Source organism: Salmo trutta, chromosome 12, assembly GCF_901001165.1.
Source record: "Salmo trutta chromosome 12, fSalTru1.1, whole genome shotgun sequence".
In the NCBI taxonomy this organism is placed as follows: Eukaryota; Metazoa; Chordata; class Actinopteri; order Salmoniformes; family Salmonidae; genus Salmo; species Salmo trutta.
The window spans coordinates 2,921,414-2,940,980 of NC_042968.1; the positions used below are offsets into that span (position 1 = coordinate 2,921,414).

The following is a 19,567-nucleotide window of genomic DNA, read 5'->3' on the forward strand; positions in this document are numbered from 1 at the left end:
AAAAACAATGAAATTGATCTGCAAGAGTTGCAGTGGTGGGTAAACTACAGCCAATCCATCCCACCGGTCAATTCAATTTTATGGTTTTACGGTCCAATTGAATTTTTTTTTTAAACTTTATATGACCAAATCAGGCCTTAAAAAAATGTGCACTATCCGTCCTGATGTGGCTCTTGAGCCAAGAAGTTTGCCCACCCCTGGGTTACAGGGACAATTTCCTTGCAACTCTTCTAAACATGGTTAAAAATACATATTAACTCTTGGGGATGACCTAAAATGTGTGTGTCATTTACTTCTGATTAGCTTTAGGAGTACCCCAGCACTTGTTGGACTATACCTGGAAGCGGGTCCTCTCAGCGGCATACTTCTGGTAGTGGGCCATCGCCTGCAGCACCTTCTTGTGGCCATCGGGCACCAAGCACACTGCGCCCAGGATCTCCAGCACTGCCACTTTGGTCTTGACGTTGTCCTGCCGCAAGCTCTGGGAGATGGTATTGATGCTCTGCGGGTGGGCCAGCACATGGGCTCGACCCTGCGAGTTGTTCATCAGGGCCTTGATGCAGCCGATGACCGAGGTGTGCACGCGGCTCTCCGACGTCTCGTAGTCCATGCTCCGTAGGAAATTGAGCAGGCAGGTGAGGCCGTCGAGCTCAATGAAGCGCGTCACAAATCTGGAAGGTGGAGGGGTGAGGATGTGTCAGTCAGAAAAGGTTAAAAGGTCAACAATGGAAGACAAAGATTAAACAAACACTGGAAACTATGGTCTGCTTCACACATGGGAGGTTAAGTTGACTTTTATGAAATCTCATTCACCTTGAAAAATATCTCTGTGCTTAACTGAAACCCAAAATATGTCTGGCCTAAGTTGTTTGTTTGAGGCTTTAGGATAACAAGAGTTCAAAAGGTGTAGTAAAATGGGTAAAAAGTAGTACCAAGCGTAAAACGTCTCATGTCCATCAGATTTACTGAACTGAACTGTACTGAATTGAAACACAGGTAAACCAAAGGGTCAGTGGCCGAGGAACTGCCACTGAACATATACTGAACAAAAATATAAATGCAACAATTTCAAAGACTTTACTGAGTTACAGGAAATCAGTCAATTCAAATGAATTCCTCAGGCCCTAATCCTTGGATTTCACATGGGTGGGCCTGCGAGGGCATAGTCCCACTCACTTGGGAGCCAGGCCCACCCACTGGGGAGCCAGGCTCAGCTAATCAGAAAAAGGCCTTATTACAGACAAAAAGGCCTTATTACAGACATAAATACTTTTCAGTTTCATCAGCTGTCCGGGTGGCTGGTCTCAGACGATCCTGCAGGTGAAGAAGCCGGATGTGGAGGTCCAGGTTGGCATGGTTACACATGGTCTGCAGTTGTGAGGCCGGTTGGACGTACTGACAAATTCTCTAAAATGACGTTGGAGGCGGCTTATGGTAGAGCAATGAACATTCAATTATCTGTAGCATTGTGCTGTGTGACAAAACTGCACATTTTAGAGTGGCCTTTTACTGTCCTCAGCAGAAGGTCCACCTGTCTAATGATAATGCTGTTTAATCAGCTTCTTGATATACCACACCTGTCAGGTGGATAGATTACCTTGGAAAAGAAGAAATGATAACTGACAGGGATGTAAACAAATTTGTGCACAACATTTGAGAAAAATAAGCTTTTTGTTTGTATGGAACATTCTGGGATCTTTTATTTCAGCTCATGAAACCAACACTTTACATGTTGTGCTTATATTTTTGTTCAGTATAGATAGACATAAAGGCACCCCTCGCCTTGCTACCTACCCCCATTAACCAGCTGTAGTAAGGGATCCCACATGAAACTGTAAACCATAAAACTCATACCACCCACATTCATCTTAGAACTTTCCTAATGACAGACTTTATTAACAGGGCTAATGAAGGGTCACCTCATTAACCCCTTCCTCTTGCAGAACTGCAAGCCTATCTGATCACCTACAATACAAGTCAGCCATTTTGATGTTCCCCTCACACAGATTCTTTCTCTGATCAAGTTCATAAATCATGTAAATCGATCGAGTTCATAACAAACGTAAGTATGTTTCTGTTCAGACAGACAAAGAGAGCGAGAAATTGAAAGAGAAAGAGAGTGAGGGGGTACGTCTTATTTATTAATCACTGAAAGAAAAATTAAGAAATGTAAGAAACACCAAAGACAGAGCAAGAGAGAGAGAGAGAAATTTTAAGAGACAGAGAGAAAGAAGGAGAAAAAAAAGAAGCAGAGAGATTTAGTCAGTCAGTCATTGTAACAGATTGTTTTGACACTGTCAGACGAGCTGAGTCCAAGTTCCATCCCCTCCCACCGCTTTCTTGGCAAGAGCGGGAGTGGAAAAAACACACCCCATCCTTCAAAGCGCATAAATCCCCCCATTATTATCCTATACATCTGAAGCCAGGCTACCCTCCCGCTAACTCAATCCCAGATTTCGAGAGCGCACACGGTTCACCTGGCAATGCTCTTGCAACCCTCAGATCCCCAGGAACACATGGGTAAGGTCATAAATACAGTACACCAGTGTTGGGTTCGAGACCATCTAAAGCGAGACTGATTCAAGGCCAAGACCAGTGCAAATTGAGTCCGAGTCAAGACCAAGACCGGGAGGGGGGTGCACATAATGCACAGGCCGAGTGCGCATACACATACAGCACATTCACATAGACGTGCGCACGCACACACACAGGTAAAACAGACTCTCTCGACGCGCAATGTGCTTCTAGTTTCAGTACTAACATTACTCTTTGTCACATTGCAAACTGAAGTTGATCTCTCTACCTAAAGGTGTAATATCGCCAGCTCACTGTGCAGATGTTATTATGAAGGTGGGTGTCTAGGTGTCACACGTGGCTACTCACAGCTATGCTCTGTCACGCACAAGAGCACGTACGCAGACAAGCATGCATATACACGTACACACACAGGCGCGCGCACACACACACACACACACACACACACACACACACACACACACTCTTTGCACTCCATGAATTCCTGCTCCTTACAAAGGACATCCAACGATGCCTAATTCTTAACAGTGAAAACAGTCCCCCTTCTACATACCAACATCATCCAACCATTCACAAATGTTCTCATTCCCTCATTCTTTCTCTCCTCTTTTTCATTCTCTCTACTTTCTTAGGTCATAAGAGTTCATCTTAACAAAGGAAATAGAGGAACTAACAGTACAAGTAGAAAGCAATAAAAACTGTAAAAGAGGCACAGAATAAGAAATGGAGGAACTTATTCAAGAAACATCAAGTGTAATATATTATAAAAAATAAAGTGAACTGGACGGAATATGTAAACAAACTGGAAAAAATATGTAGAAATAATTTACAGAAACTTGTTACAAATGACAGTCATCCATGATTCAACAAACAATATTTTGAAAAAGGAAGCAAAGTACTTTAAGCATATGTTTTCATTTGTCTTCTCCATCTCCACTAACTGAAGTTCATTTTAAGGATTTGTTTCCTATTAATAGTGTAAAATTAACAGCTCTACAGTCCGACTCATGTGAAGGCCTAATTACAGAGGAGGGACTTCTAGATGCAATTAAAGCCTTCAAGTCCGGGAAAACTCCAGGGCTGGATGATATATCAGTTGAGGTACAGTGCATTCGGAAAGTATTCAGACCCCTTGACTTTTCCACATCTTGCTACGTTACAGCTTTATTCTAAAACAGATTAAATAGTTTTTCCCCCTCATAAATCTACACACAATACCCCACAATGACAAAGCAAAAACTGTTTTTTAGAAATGTTTGCAAATGTATAAAAAAAAAAACTGAAATATCACATTTACATACACTACCATTCAAGAGTTTGGGGTCACTGAGAAATGTCCTTGTTTTTGAAAGTCCATTAAAATAACATCAAATTGATCAGAAATACAGTGTAGACATTGTTGATGTTGTAATTGATTTTCTTTGGGATATCTACATAGGTGTACAGAGGCCCATTATCAGCAAACATCACTACTGTGTTCCAATAGTACATTGTGTTAGCTAATTCAAGTTTATCATTTTTAAACGCTAATTGATCATTAGAAAACCCTTTTGCAAAAAAAAGGTACGCCTATGTAGATATACCATAAATAATCTGCCGTTTCCAGCTACAATAGCCATTTACAACATTAACAATGTCTACACTGTATTTCTGATCAATTTGATGTTATTTTAATGGACAAAAAATGTGTTTTTCTTTCAAAAACAAGGACATTTCTAAGTGGTCCCAAACTTTTGAATGGTAGTGTATACTGAGATCATGTGACAGATCATGTGGCACTTAAATAAAGTCCACCTGTGTGCAATCTAACTAATTATGTGACTTCTGAAGGTAATTGGTTGCACCAGATCTTATTTAGGGGCTTCATAGCAATGGGGTGAATACATATGCATGCACCACTTTTCCGTTTTTAATTTAGTAATTTTTTTCATTTCACTTCACCAATTAGGACTATTTTGTGTATGTCCATTACATGAAATCCAAATAAAAATAAATTTACATTACAGGTTGAAATGCAACAAAATAGGAAAAACGCCAAGGGGGATGAATATATATATATAATTCCTAATGAAATATGTGTATGAATAGCAAACAAGGCACTCGAAAGCCACAACATGTCAAAGTCAACATATAATATACATTGGGCTCCCGACTGGCACAGTGGTCTAACACACTGCAGTAACTGGTTCCAATCCAGGCTGCATCACATCCAGCCGTGATTGAGAGTCCCATAGGGCGGCGCACAATTGGCCCAGCGTCGTCCGGGTTTGGCCGGGGTAGGCGTCATTGTAAATAAGAATTTATACTGAAAGGTTCATTTAAATAAATAAAAAAATAATAGTGTTCCTCCTACTCTATATAATATATGTTTATAGATGTGTTGTTTATTTGATGTTTTGCTAAAATAAAAGTTCAATAAAATAATAAACTTGAGTTCTTACTGATTTAAAAAAAATCTTCAATAGTGGTTAAGACTGACTTCAAAGAGACCACATTCAAGTCCTCCATCCCCCACTTAGTCTGACTGCTGCTCTCTCTGGCATTTCTTTCTTTATTTTTTACTTTGTGTGTGGTTTGTGGTGTGTTCACTTATGACATTAGATCAGTGTTGGCTGGTAACTTGGCCATTATCTTAAATATTTCACCTCTGTGTTTGGAGACATTGTATCAGCATTCTTGTTGCATCTCCTGTTAGTACATTTTATGTAGGGAAGTTAATGATCCATCATGTATGACATTCCTGGGAGTGTGTAAACTTGTATTTTTATTAGCATAGCATTTCTATATGTTTTCTATAGTTACAGTGGGGCAAAAAAGTATTTAGTCAGCCACCAATTGTGCAAGTTCTCCCACTTAAAAAGATGAGAGAGGCCTGTAATTTTCATCATAGGTACACGTCAACTATGACAGACAAAATACGAGAAAAAAAATCCAGAAAATCACATTGTAGGATTTTTAATGAATTTATTTGCAAATTATGGTGGAAAATAAGTATTTGGTCACCTACAAACAAGCAAGATTTCTGGCTCTCACAGACCTGTAACAACTTCTTTAAGAGGCTCCTCTGTCCTCCACTCGTTACCTGTATTAATGGCACCTGTTTGAACTTGTTATCAGTATAAAAGACACCTGTCCACAACCTCAAACAGTCACACTCCAAACTCCACTATGGCCAAGACCAAAGAGCTGTCAAAGGACACCAGAAACAAAATTGTTGACCTGACCAAGGCTGGGAAGACTGAATCTGCAATAGGTAAGCAGCTTGGTTTGAAGAAATCAACTGTGGGAGCAATTATTAGGAAATGGAAGACATACAAGACCACTGATAATCTCCCTCGATCTGGGGCTCCACGCAAGATCTCACCCTGTGTGGTCAAAATGATCACAAGAACGGTGAGCAAAAATCCCAGAACCACATGGGGGGACCTAGTGAATGACCTGCAGAGAGCTGGGACCAAAGTAACAAAGCCTACCATCAGCAAGGGCATTGAAGATGAAACGTGGCTGGGTCTTTCAGCATGACAATGATCCCAAACACACCGCCCGGGCAACGAAGGAGTGGCTTCGTAAGAAGTATTTCAAGGTCCTGGAGTGGCCTAGCCAGTCTCCAGAGCTCAAGCCCATAGAAAATCTTTGGAGAGAGTTGAAAGTCCGTGTTGCCCAGCGACAGCCCCAAAACATCACTGCTCTAGAGGAGATCTGCATGGAGGAATGGGCTAAAATACCAGCAACAGTGGGTGAAAACCTTGTGAAGACTTACAGAAAACGTTTGACCTGTGTCATTGCCAACAAAGGGTATATAACAAAGTATTGAGATGATTTTGTTATTGACCAAATACTTATTTTCCACCATAATCTGCAAATAAATTCATAAAAAATCCTACAATGTGATTTTCTGGATTTTTTTGGCTCATTTTGTCTGTCATAGTTGAAGTGTACCAATGATGAAAATTACAGGCCTCTCTCATCTTTTTAAGTGGGAGAACTTGCACAATTGGTGGCTGGCTAAATACTTTTTTGCCCCACTGTATGTTCTTGAAAACGTATCAATTTACCAATTCGGCTACTTGGGTACATTTGGGCAAATCATGAGGGACACCTGGGCGACTTCATACTAAATGTCATGTAGCTTGCTCTTTCTTTTTTATTTCACCTTTATTTAACCAGGTAGGCCAGTTAAGAACACGTTCTCATTTACAACTGCGACCTGGCCAAGATAAAGCAATGCAGTGCGACAAAAAACAACACAGAGTTACACATAAACAAACGTACAGTCAATAAAATAAAATAAAAATCTATGTACAGTGTGTGCACATGTAGAAGAGTAGAGAGGTAGGCAATAAATAGGCCTTAGAGGCAAAAATAATTACAATTTAGCATTAACACTGGAGTGCAGATGATGATGTGCAAGTAGAGAGATACTGGGGTGCAAAAGAGGAAGAGGGTAAGTAATAATATGGGGATGAGGTAGTTGGGTGTGCTATTTACAGATTGGCTGTGTACAGGTACAGTGATCGGTAAGCTACTCTGACAGCTGATGCTTAAAGTTAGAGAGGGAGATATAAGTCTCCAATTTCAGAGAGTTTTGCAATTAGTTCCAGTCATTGGCAGCAGAGAACTGGAAGGAAAGGCGGCCAAAGTAAGTGTTGGCTTTGGGGATGACCAGTGCAATATACCTGCTGGAGCGCCTGCTACGGGTGGGTGTTGCTATGGTGATCAGTGAACTGAGATAAGGTGGGGCTTTACCTAGCAAAGTCTTAAATATGACCTGGAGCCAGTGGGTTTGGCGACGGATATGTAGTGAGGGCCAGCCAAAAAGAGCATACAGGTCGCGGTGGTGGGTAGTATATGGGGCTTTGGTGACAAAACGGATGGCACTGTGATAGACTACATCCAGTTTGCTGAGTAGAGTGTTGGGGGCTATTTCATAAATCACATCGCTGAAGTCAAGGATCGGTAGGATCGTCAGCTTTACAAGGGTAAGTTTTGGCGGCATGAGTGAAAGAGGTGTTGTTGCGTAATAGGAAGCCAATTCTAGACTTCATTTTGGATTGGAGATGCTTAATGTGAGTCTGGAAGGAGACTAACCAGACACCTAGGTATTTGTAGTTGTCCACATATTCTAGGTCAGAACCGTCCAGTGCAGTGATGCTAGTCGGGCGGAAGGGTGCGGACAGCAATTGGATGAAGAGCATGCACTTAGTTTTACTAGCATTTAAAAGCAGTTGGAGGCCACGGAAGGAGTGTTGTATGGCGTTGAAGCGCGTTTGGAGGTTTGTTAGCACAGTGTCCAAAGAAGGGCCAGATGTATACAGAATGGTGTCGTCTGCATAGAGGTGGATCAGAGAATCACCAGCAGCAAGAGCGACATCATTGATGTATACAGAGAAAAGAGTCAGCCCGAGAATTGAACCCTGTTGTGGCACCCCCATAGAGACTGTCAGAGGTCTGGACAACAGGCCCTCCGATTTGACACACTGAACTCTATCTGAGAAGTATTCTTGAAGTTATCAGTCTGAAACTTTGCACATACACTGTTGCCCTCTTGTGGACACCATCTAAATTACATCCAGCTTCCTTGCTGAATGTGTAGCTTTTCTTTTTCTTGTCAAAGATCATGCAACAAAAATAAAAATAGAAAACATGTTTTTTTCTTTGTATTACCTTTTACCAGATCTATTGTGTTAGATCTGGTAAAAGGTAATACTTCAAAGTGTTTCCTTTCGAATGATATCAAGAATGTGCATATCCTTGCTTCTGGTCCTGAGCTACAGGCAGTTAGATTTGGGTATATAATTTTAGGCAGAAACTGAAAAGAAGGGCCTGATCCTTAAGAGGTTTTAAGAACAAATTCTTATTTACAATGATTGCCTACTATGGCCAAACCCACACGAAATTGGGCCAATTGTACACCGCCCTATGGGACTCCCAATCACGGCCGGATGTGATACAGCCTGGTCTATGTGTTCATGTGTATAACATGAAGTGAGTGCAGCCTTAATATTCTAGATGATAATTGTATTCCATATAGTATCAACATCATAGCTGCGTTAAACATCATATTCATAGAAAAACACATCCCAGCATTTCCATAGTAATTTACGTTTCACATGATTATGAAAGAGACATTGCATTCCTATAGAGACGGCTTCACTACAGTACAAATGTATCCCGTACAATATGTTATTCCCCAACTTACCTGTTCTGACATCTTTCCATTGTTTGTCGTAAACATAAATAAACATGTAAACAAAGAAATACAAAAGACTGACAAACAAGAAACATATTGAATTATATAAAGTTCCAAACAATAGAGAGAGAAGAGAAATAAAGGAAATAGAGAGATCAAGTATATATGCGTGTGTTGTTCGTCCGTGTAAGCGAGTGCGTAATTGAGTGAGTGTGTGGGCTTATCAACTTTATACTGCTCAAAAATACCCATCATTTTTTCCGTAACCTGGTGTCCCCATAGAATTTAGTATAACCATGGTGTTATGGAGCTGTCTCGGAAAAGCTGTCCGTCTATAAAGAGTTTGTCCATAATGAGAAAGGCAAGCTTACCCCTCTCCCTCTCCCTCTGTTGACTTTGTACAGGATACAGTCTCTTGCCACGATCCTTTATCTACCTGGGAAATTGATAATTGAGACCAAATTTTGGTTCTTTAAGCTCCCTTCCCCTGTTTTTAAGCAGCTCCTTTTGTTGGTAGGGTTCATATTTTGCGATGATACGTCGGGGACCCTTTGTTTTATCGCTCCAAGTCTGTGCACTCGGTGGAAAGCCACCTTGCTTACAGTCTAGAGGAACTTTCAAGGTAGACTGCATGAAGTCTGATTGCGCCCTCTGGATTATTGGAGGAATCTCCTGAGAAAAATAATTTCCACGCCTGCTTCGAGTTCGTATGTCTTGTAGCAACTCCCTCATCAACCTGTTTCCCCTTTGACAATCCATGTTGGAATCAAGGGTTTTTACCTTGGCTGTGAGTGCCTTGTTCTCTCCTCAGAATGTGAGAATTTCACTCTGACTCAACTCCAATCCAATCCTGCTAACTCCTCATGCAACTTTTCAAGTGTTTTATGGATTACTGCAGGAGCACTAGCCTCGACAATAACTCTTGAACTGTTCAAGCTAGAGAACAAACCAACTTTCAAATGTTTAGGCCAGTCCTTCTCAAATAGTGGGGCGCGCCCCCCTGGGGGGGCTCGGAGCGATGCCAGGGGGGGCGCGTGACCCCGGGGAACATGCTTTTTCTTGCCGCGGGGAGTAGGTTTTTTTTAACCGAACAAGAGCACACAGCACAGAGCAGGAGATATGAAGTGCAGATAACAAACCCTTGAGAGACACCATGGAAAAATATTTAACAGGGATGAAAAGAAAGGCGGAGAGAGACGGCGATAATGAGACAAACGTAAGTCTCCCGAAAGCTAAGACGAGGAAATATGACGAAGCGTATGTAGCGCTTGGCTTCACTGTGACTACGGTGGGAGACGAGGAAAGACCGGTATGTTTACTGTGTCTAAAAATGTTGGCAGCGGACAGCATGAAGCCAAATAAATTAAGGCGGCACTTATAGACATTACACCCCAATCACGCTGATAAGCCGCTTGAGGTTTTTCAGCGAAAACGTGCCGAATATTGTCAACAATCGTCCCGCTTTGTGAATGCTTCTTCAGTAAACCAGCGAGCACTGTTAGCATCATATAAGGTGGCGTACCAAATTGCTCAGTGCAAAAAACCCCACTCCATAGCAGAGGAGCTGATACTGCCTGCAGCATTAGACATGGTCTCTGTCATGCTGGATGACGCAAGTGCTGCAAAAATAAAAACTATCCCTCTGTCCAATGACACTGTCGCTAGACGTATAAATGACATTGCTAACGATCTTAAAGAACAGCTGGTAGATAAACTCAAAGACAAACGTTTTGCCTTACAGTTCGATGAAGCAACTGACAGCAACAAAGACTGTTTGTTTATCGCTTATGTACATTTTGACATGACAAACTCCCTGTGTGAGGATCTACTTTTTTGTAAATATGTCAGAGACAGAGCCACAGCTGAAGAGCTATTCAAAATGCTGGACTGCTTCCTGACTGAGAATGGGCTAAAGTGGGAGAACTGCATTGGTGTTTGCAGTGATGGTGCACAGACCATGGTAGGGATGAGAAAAGGACTTCGGGCACTCATCAAGAAGGCCTCACCTAATGCTGAGTGGACACACTGTGTTATACACAGAGAAGCACTGGCATCAAGGCACCTTTCCTCTGAATTAAGTGAGGTTATGACTGACATTGTAGGTGTAGTCAATTGTATAAAGACCAGACCACTAAAAACAAGAGTCTTCTCTGCTATCTGTGAGGAGATGGGAGCTGAACATCAAGCTGTGCTGTTTCACAGTGAAGCAAGGTGGCTGTCACGAGGAAAAGTCTTGTCCCGAGATTTTGAGCTCAGAGAGCAGATAAGAACGTTTTTGGAGCAGGAGCACAAGTATGACATCACAGAAACATTTAGTGATGAGAACTTCCTGGCAAAACTGGCCTACCTGAGTGACATATTTGGAAAGCTAAATGAACTAAATCTACAGCTTCAAGGGAAAGATAAACACCTCCCTCAGGTCAGAGACAAGATCAGCTCTTTCACTCGAAAGCTTGCAATGTGGGGCAGGCGACTTGATGAAGGAAATACTGATTCATTCCAGAACCTGCATGAATTTGTTGACACTACTGACTATGATGCCACCTCAGTGATTCCATATATTAAGGAGCATATTTCATCACTGATGGGATTCTTTAAAAAGTACTTCCCTGAAAACAGTTCCCAATATGACTGGGTGAGAGATCCTTTCAATGCACCAGCTCCAACTGGTTTCAGCTCTGCAGAGGAGGACCAGTTCATTGATATGACGTCTGACTCCACATTCAGACTGAGGTTCACATCACAGACACTGAGTGAATTCTGGCTGAGTGTAGAGAGGTAGTATCCACTCTTAGGGCAGAGGGCCATGGGCATTCTTCTTCCTTTTGCAACATCTTATCTTTTGTGAGACTGGCTTCTCTGCTGTTGCTGCACTGAAGACCAAGTACAGGTCCCAGCTAAACATTGAGCAGGAGCTGAGAGTTGCAGTATCATGCTTCAAACCCCGCTTGGAAAAGCTGTGCTCTGCAAAACGTGCTCATTGTAGCCATTAATCCTGACTTCCTCATTTTGATTAAAAAAAAAAATCAGCACAAATTGTTTTATTCATTTTTGTTTTATAGGTCAAAATGTTTCATATGTTGTGCTCCTGAGTTAATGTTGCTGATCAATTTGAATTTATTATTATTTATTGATTATATTTAATTTTATTTTTCAGTATCAAATGGTCAAAAAATGTTTACAGTTTAAATAAGGGTTGAATTATTTTTTAATTTCAGGCAAATTGATGCACTTGAAGTCTTTTCTGTTACAAACTAAAAAAAACAATGTTAATAAAGTTATTCTTTGTTGTAAGTTGATCTATATTTCTTTTTTTCCTTTTTCTTTAATATTAATAAGGATACAATGTTATGCAGAGGTGTACTTATAACAATTTTATAGACAAATGAGACTATTTACAGTCGCGGCGGAGAGTTGGGGGGGCGCGAAATGTTTACTTCTTCCTAGGGGGGGCGTAACAGAAAATAATTGAGAAGCACTGGTTTAGGCTATCCTGACTTCAAATTCTTAAAAACTTTTATCAACTATAACTACAGTGCCTTCAGAAAGTACTCACACCTCTTGACTTTTTCCACATGTTGTTATGTTACAGCAAGAACTTTTTTTTTTATGTTACAGCAAGAATTTTTCATGGGCCTACACACAATACCCCATAACGTCAAAGTAGAATTCAGTTTTTCAAAATTTTCATTATCATTAATTTCCATTATTTTAAAATTAAAAGCTGAAATGTCTAGAGTCAATAAGTATTAAACAACTTTGTTATGGCAAGCCTAAATAAATTCAGGAGTAAAAATGTGCTTAACAAGTAATATATTAAGTTGCATGGACTCACTCTATGTGAAATAAGTGTTTAACAGCATTTTCTTATGAAACCCCACACATACAATTATCTGTAATGTCCCTCAGTCGAGCAGTGAATTTCAAACACAAAGACCAGGGAGGTTTTCCAATGCCTCGCAAAGAAGAGCACCTATTGGTAGAGGGGTAAACATTAAAAAAAGCTGACACTGAATATCCCTTTGAGCATGGTGAAGTTATTCATTAAACTTTGGATCAATACAAAGATACAGGCGTCCTTCCTAACTCAGTTGCGGGAGAGAAATGAAACTGCTCAGGGATTTCACCAGGAGGCCAATGGTGACTTTAAAACAGTTACAGAGTTTAATGGCTGTGATATGAGAAAACTGAGTATGAATCAACAACATTTTAGTTACTCCACAACACTAACCTAAATGACAGAGTGAAAAGGAAGCCTGTACAGAATAAAAATATTCCAAAACATGCATCCATTTTTGCAACAAGGCACTAAACTAATACTGCAAAGAATGTGGCAAAGCAATTCACTTTTTGTCCTGAATACAAAGTGTTATGTTTGGGGGAAATCCAATAAAACACTCTCCATATTTTCAAGCATAGTGATGCATGTATCATGTTATGGGTATGCTTGTAATCGTTAAGGACTGGGGAGTTTTTTAGGATAAAAAATAAAGGTAATGGAGAAAAGCACAGGAAAAATCTGAGAGGAAAACCTAGTTCAGTCTGCTTTACACTAGACACTGGGAGATGAATTCACCTTTCAGCAGGACAATAACCTAAAACACAAGGCCAAATCTACACTGGACTTGCTTGCCAAGAAGACAGTGAATGCTCATGAGAGGCAGATTTGAATTAAATGTACTTGAAAATCTATGACAAGACATGAAAATGGTTGTCTAGCAATGATCAACATCAATTTGACAGAGCTTGAAGAATTTTGAAAGAAATAATGGGCAAATGTTGCACTATCCAGGTGTTTTCACTTTGTCATTATGGGTTATTGTGTGTAACACAAAAACATTCAATTTAATCCATTTTGAATTCAAGTTGTAACAACCAAATGTGGAATAAGTCAAGGGGTATGAGTACTTTCTGAAGGCACTGTATATACATTTACATAAATGTGTATAAAATAACCCACCAGCAGTAACTCTTGAACCGTCTAAGCTAGAGACACCAAACCAACTTTGACCCTGGATTTCACCTGGATTCACCTGTTCAGTCTCTGTCATGGAACGAGCAGGTGTTCTTAATGTTCCGTATATAAATGTCCCTTACATTTGCATAGAATAACTAGCCAAGAGTAACTCTTGAACAGTTCTAACTAGAGACACCAAACCAACTTTCACATGTTCATGCTATCCTATCCAATGCCACACAACTACTTTCAAAGAGCTGAAGCAAGTCACACAATTTTTCTTAATTGAAAAATTACCATATAGTTAATGAAATGCAAATGAGAAAAGTGAGAAGAGACAAACATACTAGGAGGAGAGGAGAAGTGAGGAAGAAAGAAATATAGGAATATACAGTGCATTCGGAAAGTATTCAGACCCCTTTACTTTTTCCACATTTTGCTACGTTACAGCCTTCTTCTAAAATGAATTACATAAAACATTTTGCTCATCAATCTACACAGTAACCCATAATGACAAATTGAAAATAGTTTTTTAGAAATTTTTGCAAATGTATTAAAAATAAAAAACAGAAATACCTTATTTACATAAGTATTCAGACCCTTTGCTTTGAGACTCAAAATTGAGCTCTGGTGCACCATATTTCCATTGATCATCCTTAAGATGTATATACAACTTGATTGGAGTCCACCTGTGGTAAATTAAATTTATTAAACATGATTTGGAAAGGCAAACACCTGTCTATATAAGGTCCCACAGTTGACAGTGCATGTCAGAGCAAAAACCAAGCCATGAGGTTGAAGGAATCATCCATAGATCTCAGAGAAAGGACTGTGTTGAGGCACAGATCTGGGGAAGGGTACCAAAAAATGTCTACAGCATTGAACGCCCCCAGGAACACAGTGGCCTCCATTATATTTAAATGGAAGAAGGTTGGAAACACCAAGACTTTTCCTAGAGCTAGCCGCCCGGCCAAACTGAGGAATCGGGGAAGAAGGGCCTTGGTCAGGGAGGTGACCAAGAACCCGATTGTCACTCTGACAGAGCTCTATAATTACTCTGTGGAGATGGGAGAACCTTCCAGAAGGACAACCATCTCTGCTGCACTTCACTAATTAGGCCTTTATGTTAGAGTGGCCAGACAGAAGCCACTCCTCAGTAAAAGGCACATGACAGTCTGCTTGGAGTTTGCCAAAAGGCACCTCAAGGACTCTCAGACCATGAGAAACAAGATTCTCTGGTCTGATGAAACCAAGATTGAACTCTTTGTCTTGAATGCCAAGCGTCACATCTGGAAAGAACCTGGCACCATCCCTACGGTGAAGCATGGTGGTGGCAGCATCATGCTGTGGGGATGTCTTTCAGTGGCAGGGACTGGGAGACTAGTCAGGATCGAGGGAAAGATGAATGGAGCAAAGTACAGAGAGATCCTTGATGAAAACCTGCTCCAGAGCGCACTGGGGCGAAGGTTCACCTTCCAACAGGACAATGACCCTAAGCACACAGCCAAGACAACGTAGAAGTGGCTTCGGTACAAGTCTCTGAATGTCCTTGACTGGCCTAGCCAGAGCTCAGACTTTAACCCGATCTAACATCTGGAGAGATCTGAAAATAGCTGTACAGCAATGCTCCCCATCCAACCTGACAGAGCGTGAGAGGATCTGCAGAGAAGAATGGAGAAACTCCCCCAAATACAGGTGTGCCAAGCTTATAGCGTCATACCCAAGAAGACTCGAGGCTGTAATTGCTGCCAAAGGTACTTCAACAAAGTACTTAGTAAAGGGTCTGAATACTTATGTTAATATGCTATTTCCATTTTAGAATTTTTAAACATTTGCAAACATTTCTAAAAACCTGTGTTTGCTTTGTCATTATGGGGTATTGTGTGTAGATTGATGTGGGATAAAAAAAAATGTAAAAAAAAAATTGGAATAAGGCTGTAACGTTACAAAATGTGGAAAAAGTCAAGGGGTCTAAATACTTTCTGAATGCACTGTAGGCACTTTGGAGAGTAAGAGTGGAAAACAGAACAATGTACTAATTCCAACAGAATTGGTATTGTGAACGTTATAGAGTAGATCGATAATGTCATATAGCTAATGACAAGAATAATCAGGTAAATACGTTTTTCTGGTGGTTTGTCTTTCATTAACCCTGAAATGAAATTATGGGAATACAGCTAGCTTCTTGTAATGTCCAATTGTGAGGCTAAAACAATCCTTTATGCAAATAATTAATTCTTATAGCTATTTGTGGAAATTCCTATTATTCATTTGCGCATTCTTCATCCTGCTCACAAATAACTTTCATACTTCTTGCCTCCTTAACATCCTCATAAGTATTAGCGCTGTGGTTCTGTTTTATGTTACTTTGTTCTACAAAATGAAAGACTACTAGCCAAAGGTGATCTCAAAGCTGCTGCTGAATGTGTCAAACAGAGGAGAGGGGAATTGCCCTGCATAAGAGTGTGAAAGCTTTTCTGGTGATGAAAATGATCCCATATATAGTATATACTGTAAGTAATGAAGTGTATAGACCTACCTTGTGAGACAGTGCTCTCTTATGGAGAGACATTGTGGTGGAGCCATTTATCTTGACCATAGAGTGTGAGTAACAAGAGCGTCATCCTGAGGTAGATAGGTGAAAGATGAGGATAAACAGCTGTTAATGACAATGTTTGCCGGCTGTGGTTCAAAACCCTACCTCATTGGCTGAGTCCGAAGCGCTGTTTTCAGGTCCTCCACCACTTTGTTCCTCATCTCCATCTCCTCCTCGTCAAAGGCGAACAGGGTCTGCATCTGCACAATGACAAAACAAACTCCATGACACAGCAGAAAAAAAATATGATAACGGTATTTTAAAGGAGAACCTTTGATTCTGGCTTAGTTGAAGGGAGTCTGAATTATCTTTATCATAACTGCACAATAAGGAACACAAAATCAGTTCATCATTGGAGTTCTCCAATAAGTTTGACTTTCAGTGGGTGGGGAGGTGCGACCAAGCTAGCCTGTGTGCAGACCAGGGATCAAATGCATGTGTATTTGAGTATCTGGTTTTTGAAATACTTTTTATTTGTATTTGAGAATTTTCAATTGCACAGTCCAAAACAGGTGATTTTGTTTGAGTGAAGGCCAGGTGGTCTGCCAAGTTATATTTGACAGGATTTTCGCATGCTTGTTTCAAGTACCGTTTTCAGATGCCTGAGTTGAATGGATAAGAGTGTATTTGAGTCAATATACTTGAGTATTTCAAAATACTTTACAGGTGTATTTCCAGGTACATTGAAGTGATTCACCAATTGTATTTTCAAGTGGATGATGTCTGAATACTTGCTTCGAATGTTTGTGAAAGTGGTTGGTATATTAGGAACAGTATTTGAACCCAGGACTGATTGTGTACAAAGAGAGCTCTGCATTATTATCATGAAATTAACTATATGGAGGCTGTGCGCTGTTGCTGTGTGTAAGGCATAATCAACGAGGGGCTATGCATTCTATGGAAAATAATGAACGACGTGTTCCATGACGCGCTAGCAGTGTTGCCAACTTAGCGACTTTGTCGCTATATTTAGCGAGTATTCAGCTGGAGGCAGGGCTTTCTCCTATAGAGCTCCATTTTTATGGAATGGTCTGCCTACCTATGTGAGAGACGCAGACTCGGTCTCAACCTTTAAGTCTTTATTGAAGACTCATCTCTTCAGTAGGTCCTATGATTAAGTGTAGTCTGGCCCAGGAGTGTGAAGGTGAACGGAAAGGCACTGGAGCAACGAACCACCCTTGCTGTCTCTGCCTGGCCGGTTCCCCTCTCTCCACTGGGATTTTCTGCCTCTAACCCTGTTACAGGGGCTGAGTCACTGGCTTACTGGTGCTCTTCCATGCCGTCCCTAGGAGGGGTGCATCACTTGAGTGGGTTGAGTCACTGACGTGGTCTTCCTGTCTGGGTTGGCGCCCCCCCCTTGGGTTGTGCCGTGGCGGAGATCTTTGTGGGCTATACTCGGCCTTGTCTCAGGATGGTAAGTTGGTGTGTGAAGATATGCCTCTAGTGGTGTGGGGACTGTTCTTTGGCAAAGTGGGTGGGGTTATATCCTGCCTGTTTGGCCCTGTCCGGGGGTATCATCAGATGGGGCCACAGTGTCTCCTGACCCCTCCTGTCTCAGCCTCCAGTATTTATGCTGCAGTAGTTTATGTGTCGGAGGGCTAGGGTCAGTCTGTTATATCTGGAGTATTTATCCTGTCTTATCCGGTGTCCTGTGTGAATTTAAGTATGTTTTCTCTAATTCTCTCTTTCTCTCTTTTTCTTTCTCTCTCTCGGAGGACCTGAGCCCTAGGACCATGCCTCAGGACTACCTGGCATGATGACTCCTTGTTCTCCCCAGTCCACCTGGCCGTGCTGCTGCTCCAGTTTCAACTGTTCTGCCTGCGGCTATGGAATCCTGACCTGTTCACTGTGATTTCTATTATTTGACCATGCTGGTGATTTATGAACATTTGAACATCTTGGCCATGTTCTTTTATAATCTCCACCCGGTACAGCCAGAAGAGGACTGGCCACACCTCATAGCCTGGTTCTTCTTTAGGTTTCTTCCTAGGTTTTGGCCTTTCTAGGGAGGTTTTCCTAGCCACCGTGCTTCTACACCTGCATTGCTTGCTGTCTGGGGTTTTAGGCTGGGTTTCTCTACAGCACTTTGATATATCAGCTGATGTAAGAAGGGCTATATCAATACATTTGATTTGATTTTGATTTGATTATTCAGACCCCTCTAGCGAAACATTTTCAAAAAAGCGACTGGCGACAAATCTAGCGACTTTTTCTGGTGTTATTGGAGACTTTTGGAGACGCTGACGTGAAAGCACGTATCGTTCTTACTCTTCTCAACGAGCAGCGGGTGCTGCCGTGGGCCCCACCCCGTCCAATCCTCGCGCTGCAGTCAGAGCAGGATATGTTCACCCCTCCGTGTCCATACTGCAAATGAATCGCGCATGCGGGAAGCCGCCGCTAGCTGATCCCGCCCTGGCTTACATTCAGGGTGGGATGTAAATGTAAAAAACAAATAAAAAAACACAAAATAAAAAACGAAGTAACTCCGCCAGAGTGTCTCTTTTGGGTCACTTTTGCTGGTCCCAAGCCCGGATAAAGGAGGAGGGTTGGAATTGTGACATTAAAAAAACAAGAATCGACAGCAGAAAGTTCATTTGTAGTTCTAAACATATTTAGGGTGTTTTTTACTCACTTTTTGTCTCTCCCACGACATTATTCCTCGCTCCTACAGCATCCATCACAATTACATGCACATGGCCAATTATGCAAATGTCATTTAGCGACTTCTAGCGACTTTTAGCACAGCCAATAACTACTTTCCTTACTGAAGAGTTGGCAATACTGCGCGCTAGCGGAGTGGGGAACTGACCTTGCACTGAGTTGCATTATTTTCCAGAGAATGCATAGAGCCCCAAGTTGATTTTACCTTTCATACCATTTACACATTTGCCACCAGAAGACAGTAGTTGACGTGGTAACCAAACAAAGAGACTTGCTAGTTTAGCTAACCAAACCATCAGTCCTAGCTTGCTATTATGAAAATTGAATTCAACAATACCAATACTGTTGCTTTCAAAAGCAACTCAAACAAAACTTGTAAAAATGAACTATAGCCACTGAATTCTACCGTGCAAATACACCGCGTGTTATAGGGAAAAAATGCACGCTCTAAAAAGCCTTTCAAGCCAATCAGAAAGGAGTATTCAACAATGCCATTGTATATATAGATATCTCAGTCATCCATAACACCAGAAAAGCTCTGTGTAAAAAGATTGCTCACCAACATCTGAGCTCATTATGTGGGACTGGCTCTGTTTTAGACACCGCAAATCAAATCTTCTCCATTTTC

At 41.2% G+C, this 19,567-nt stretch overlaps 1 protein-coding gene across 5 annotated transcripts in view; it reads right to left on the bottom strand.

The window, feature by feature from the left end:
* Window positions 1-19,567, bottom strand: part of daam2 (dishevelled associated activator of morphogenesis 2) — a 240,386-nt gene that overhangs the window by 45,068 nt on the left and 175,751 nt on the right. For all 5 annotated transcript variants that reach the window (XM_029766848.1, XM_029766845.1, XM_029766846.1 and 2 more), the window contains 2 exons: window positions 16,384-16,478; window positions 338-671 (listed from right to left, as the gene is read on the bottom strand). In XM_029766848.1, coding sequence (XP_029622708.1) covers window positions 338-671; window positions 16,384-16,478 — 429 coding nt within the window. The remainder of the gene's footprint in view (window positions 1-337; window positions 672-16,383; window positions 16,479-19,567) is intronic.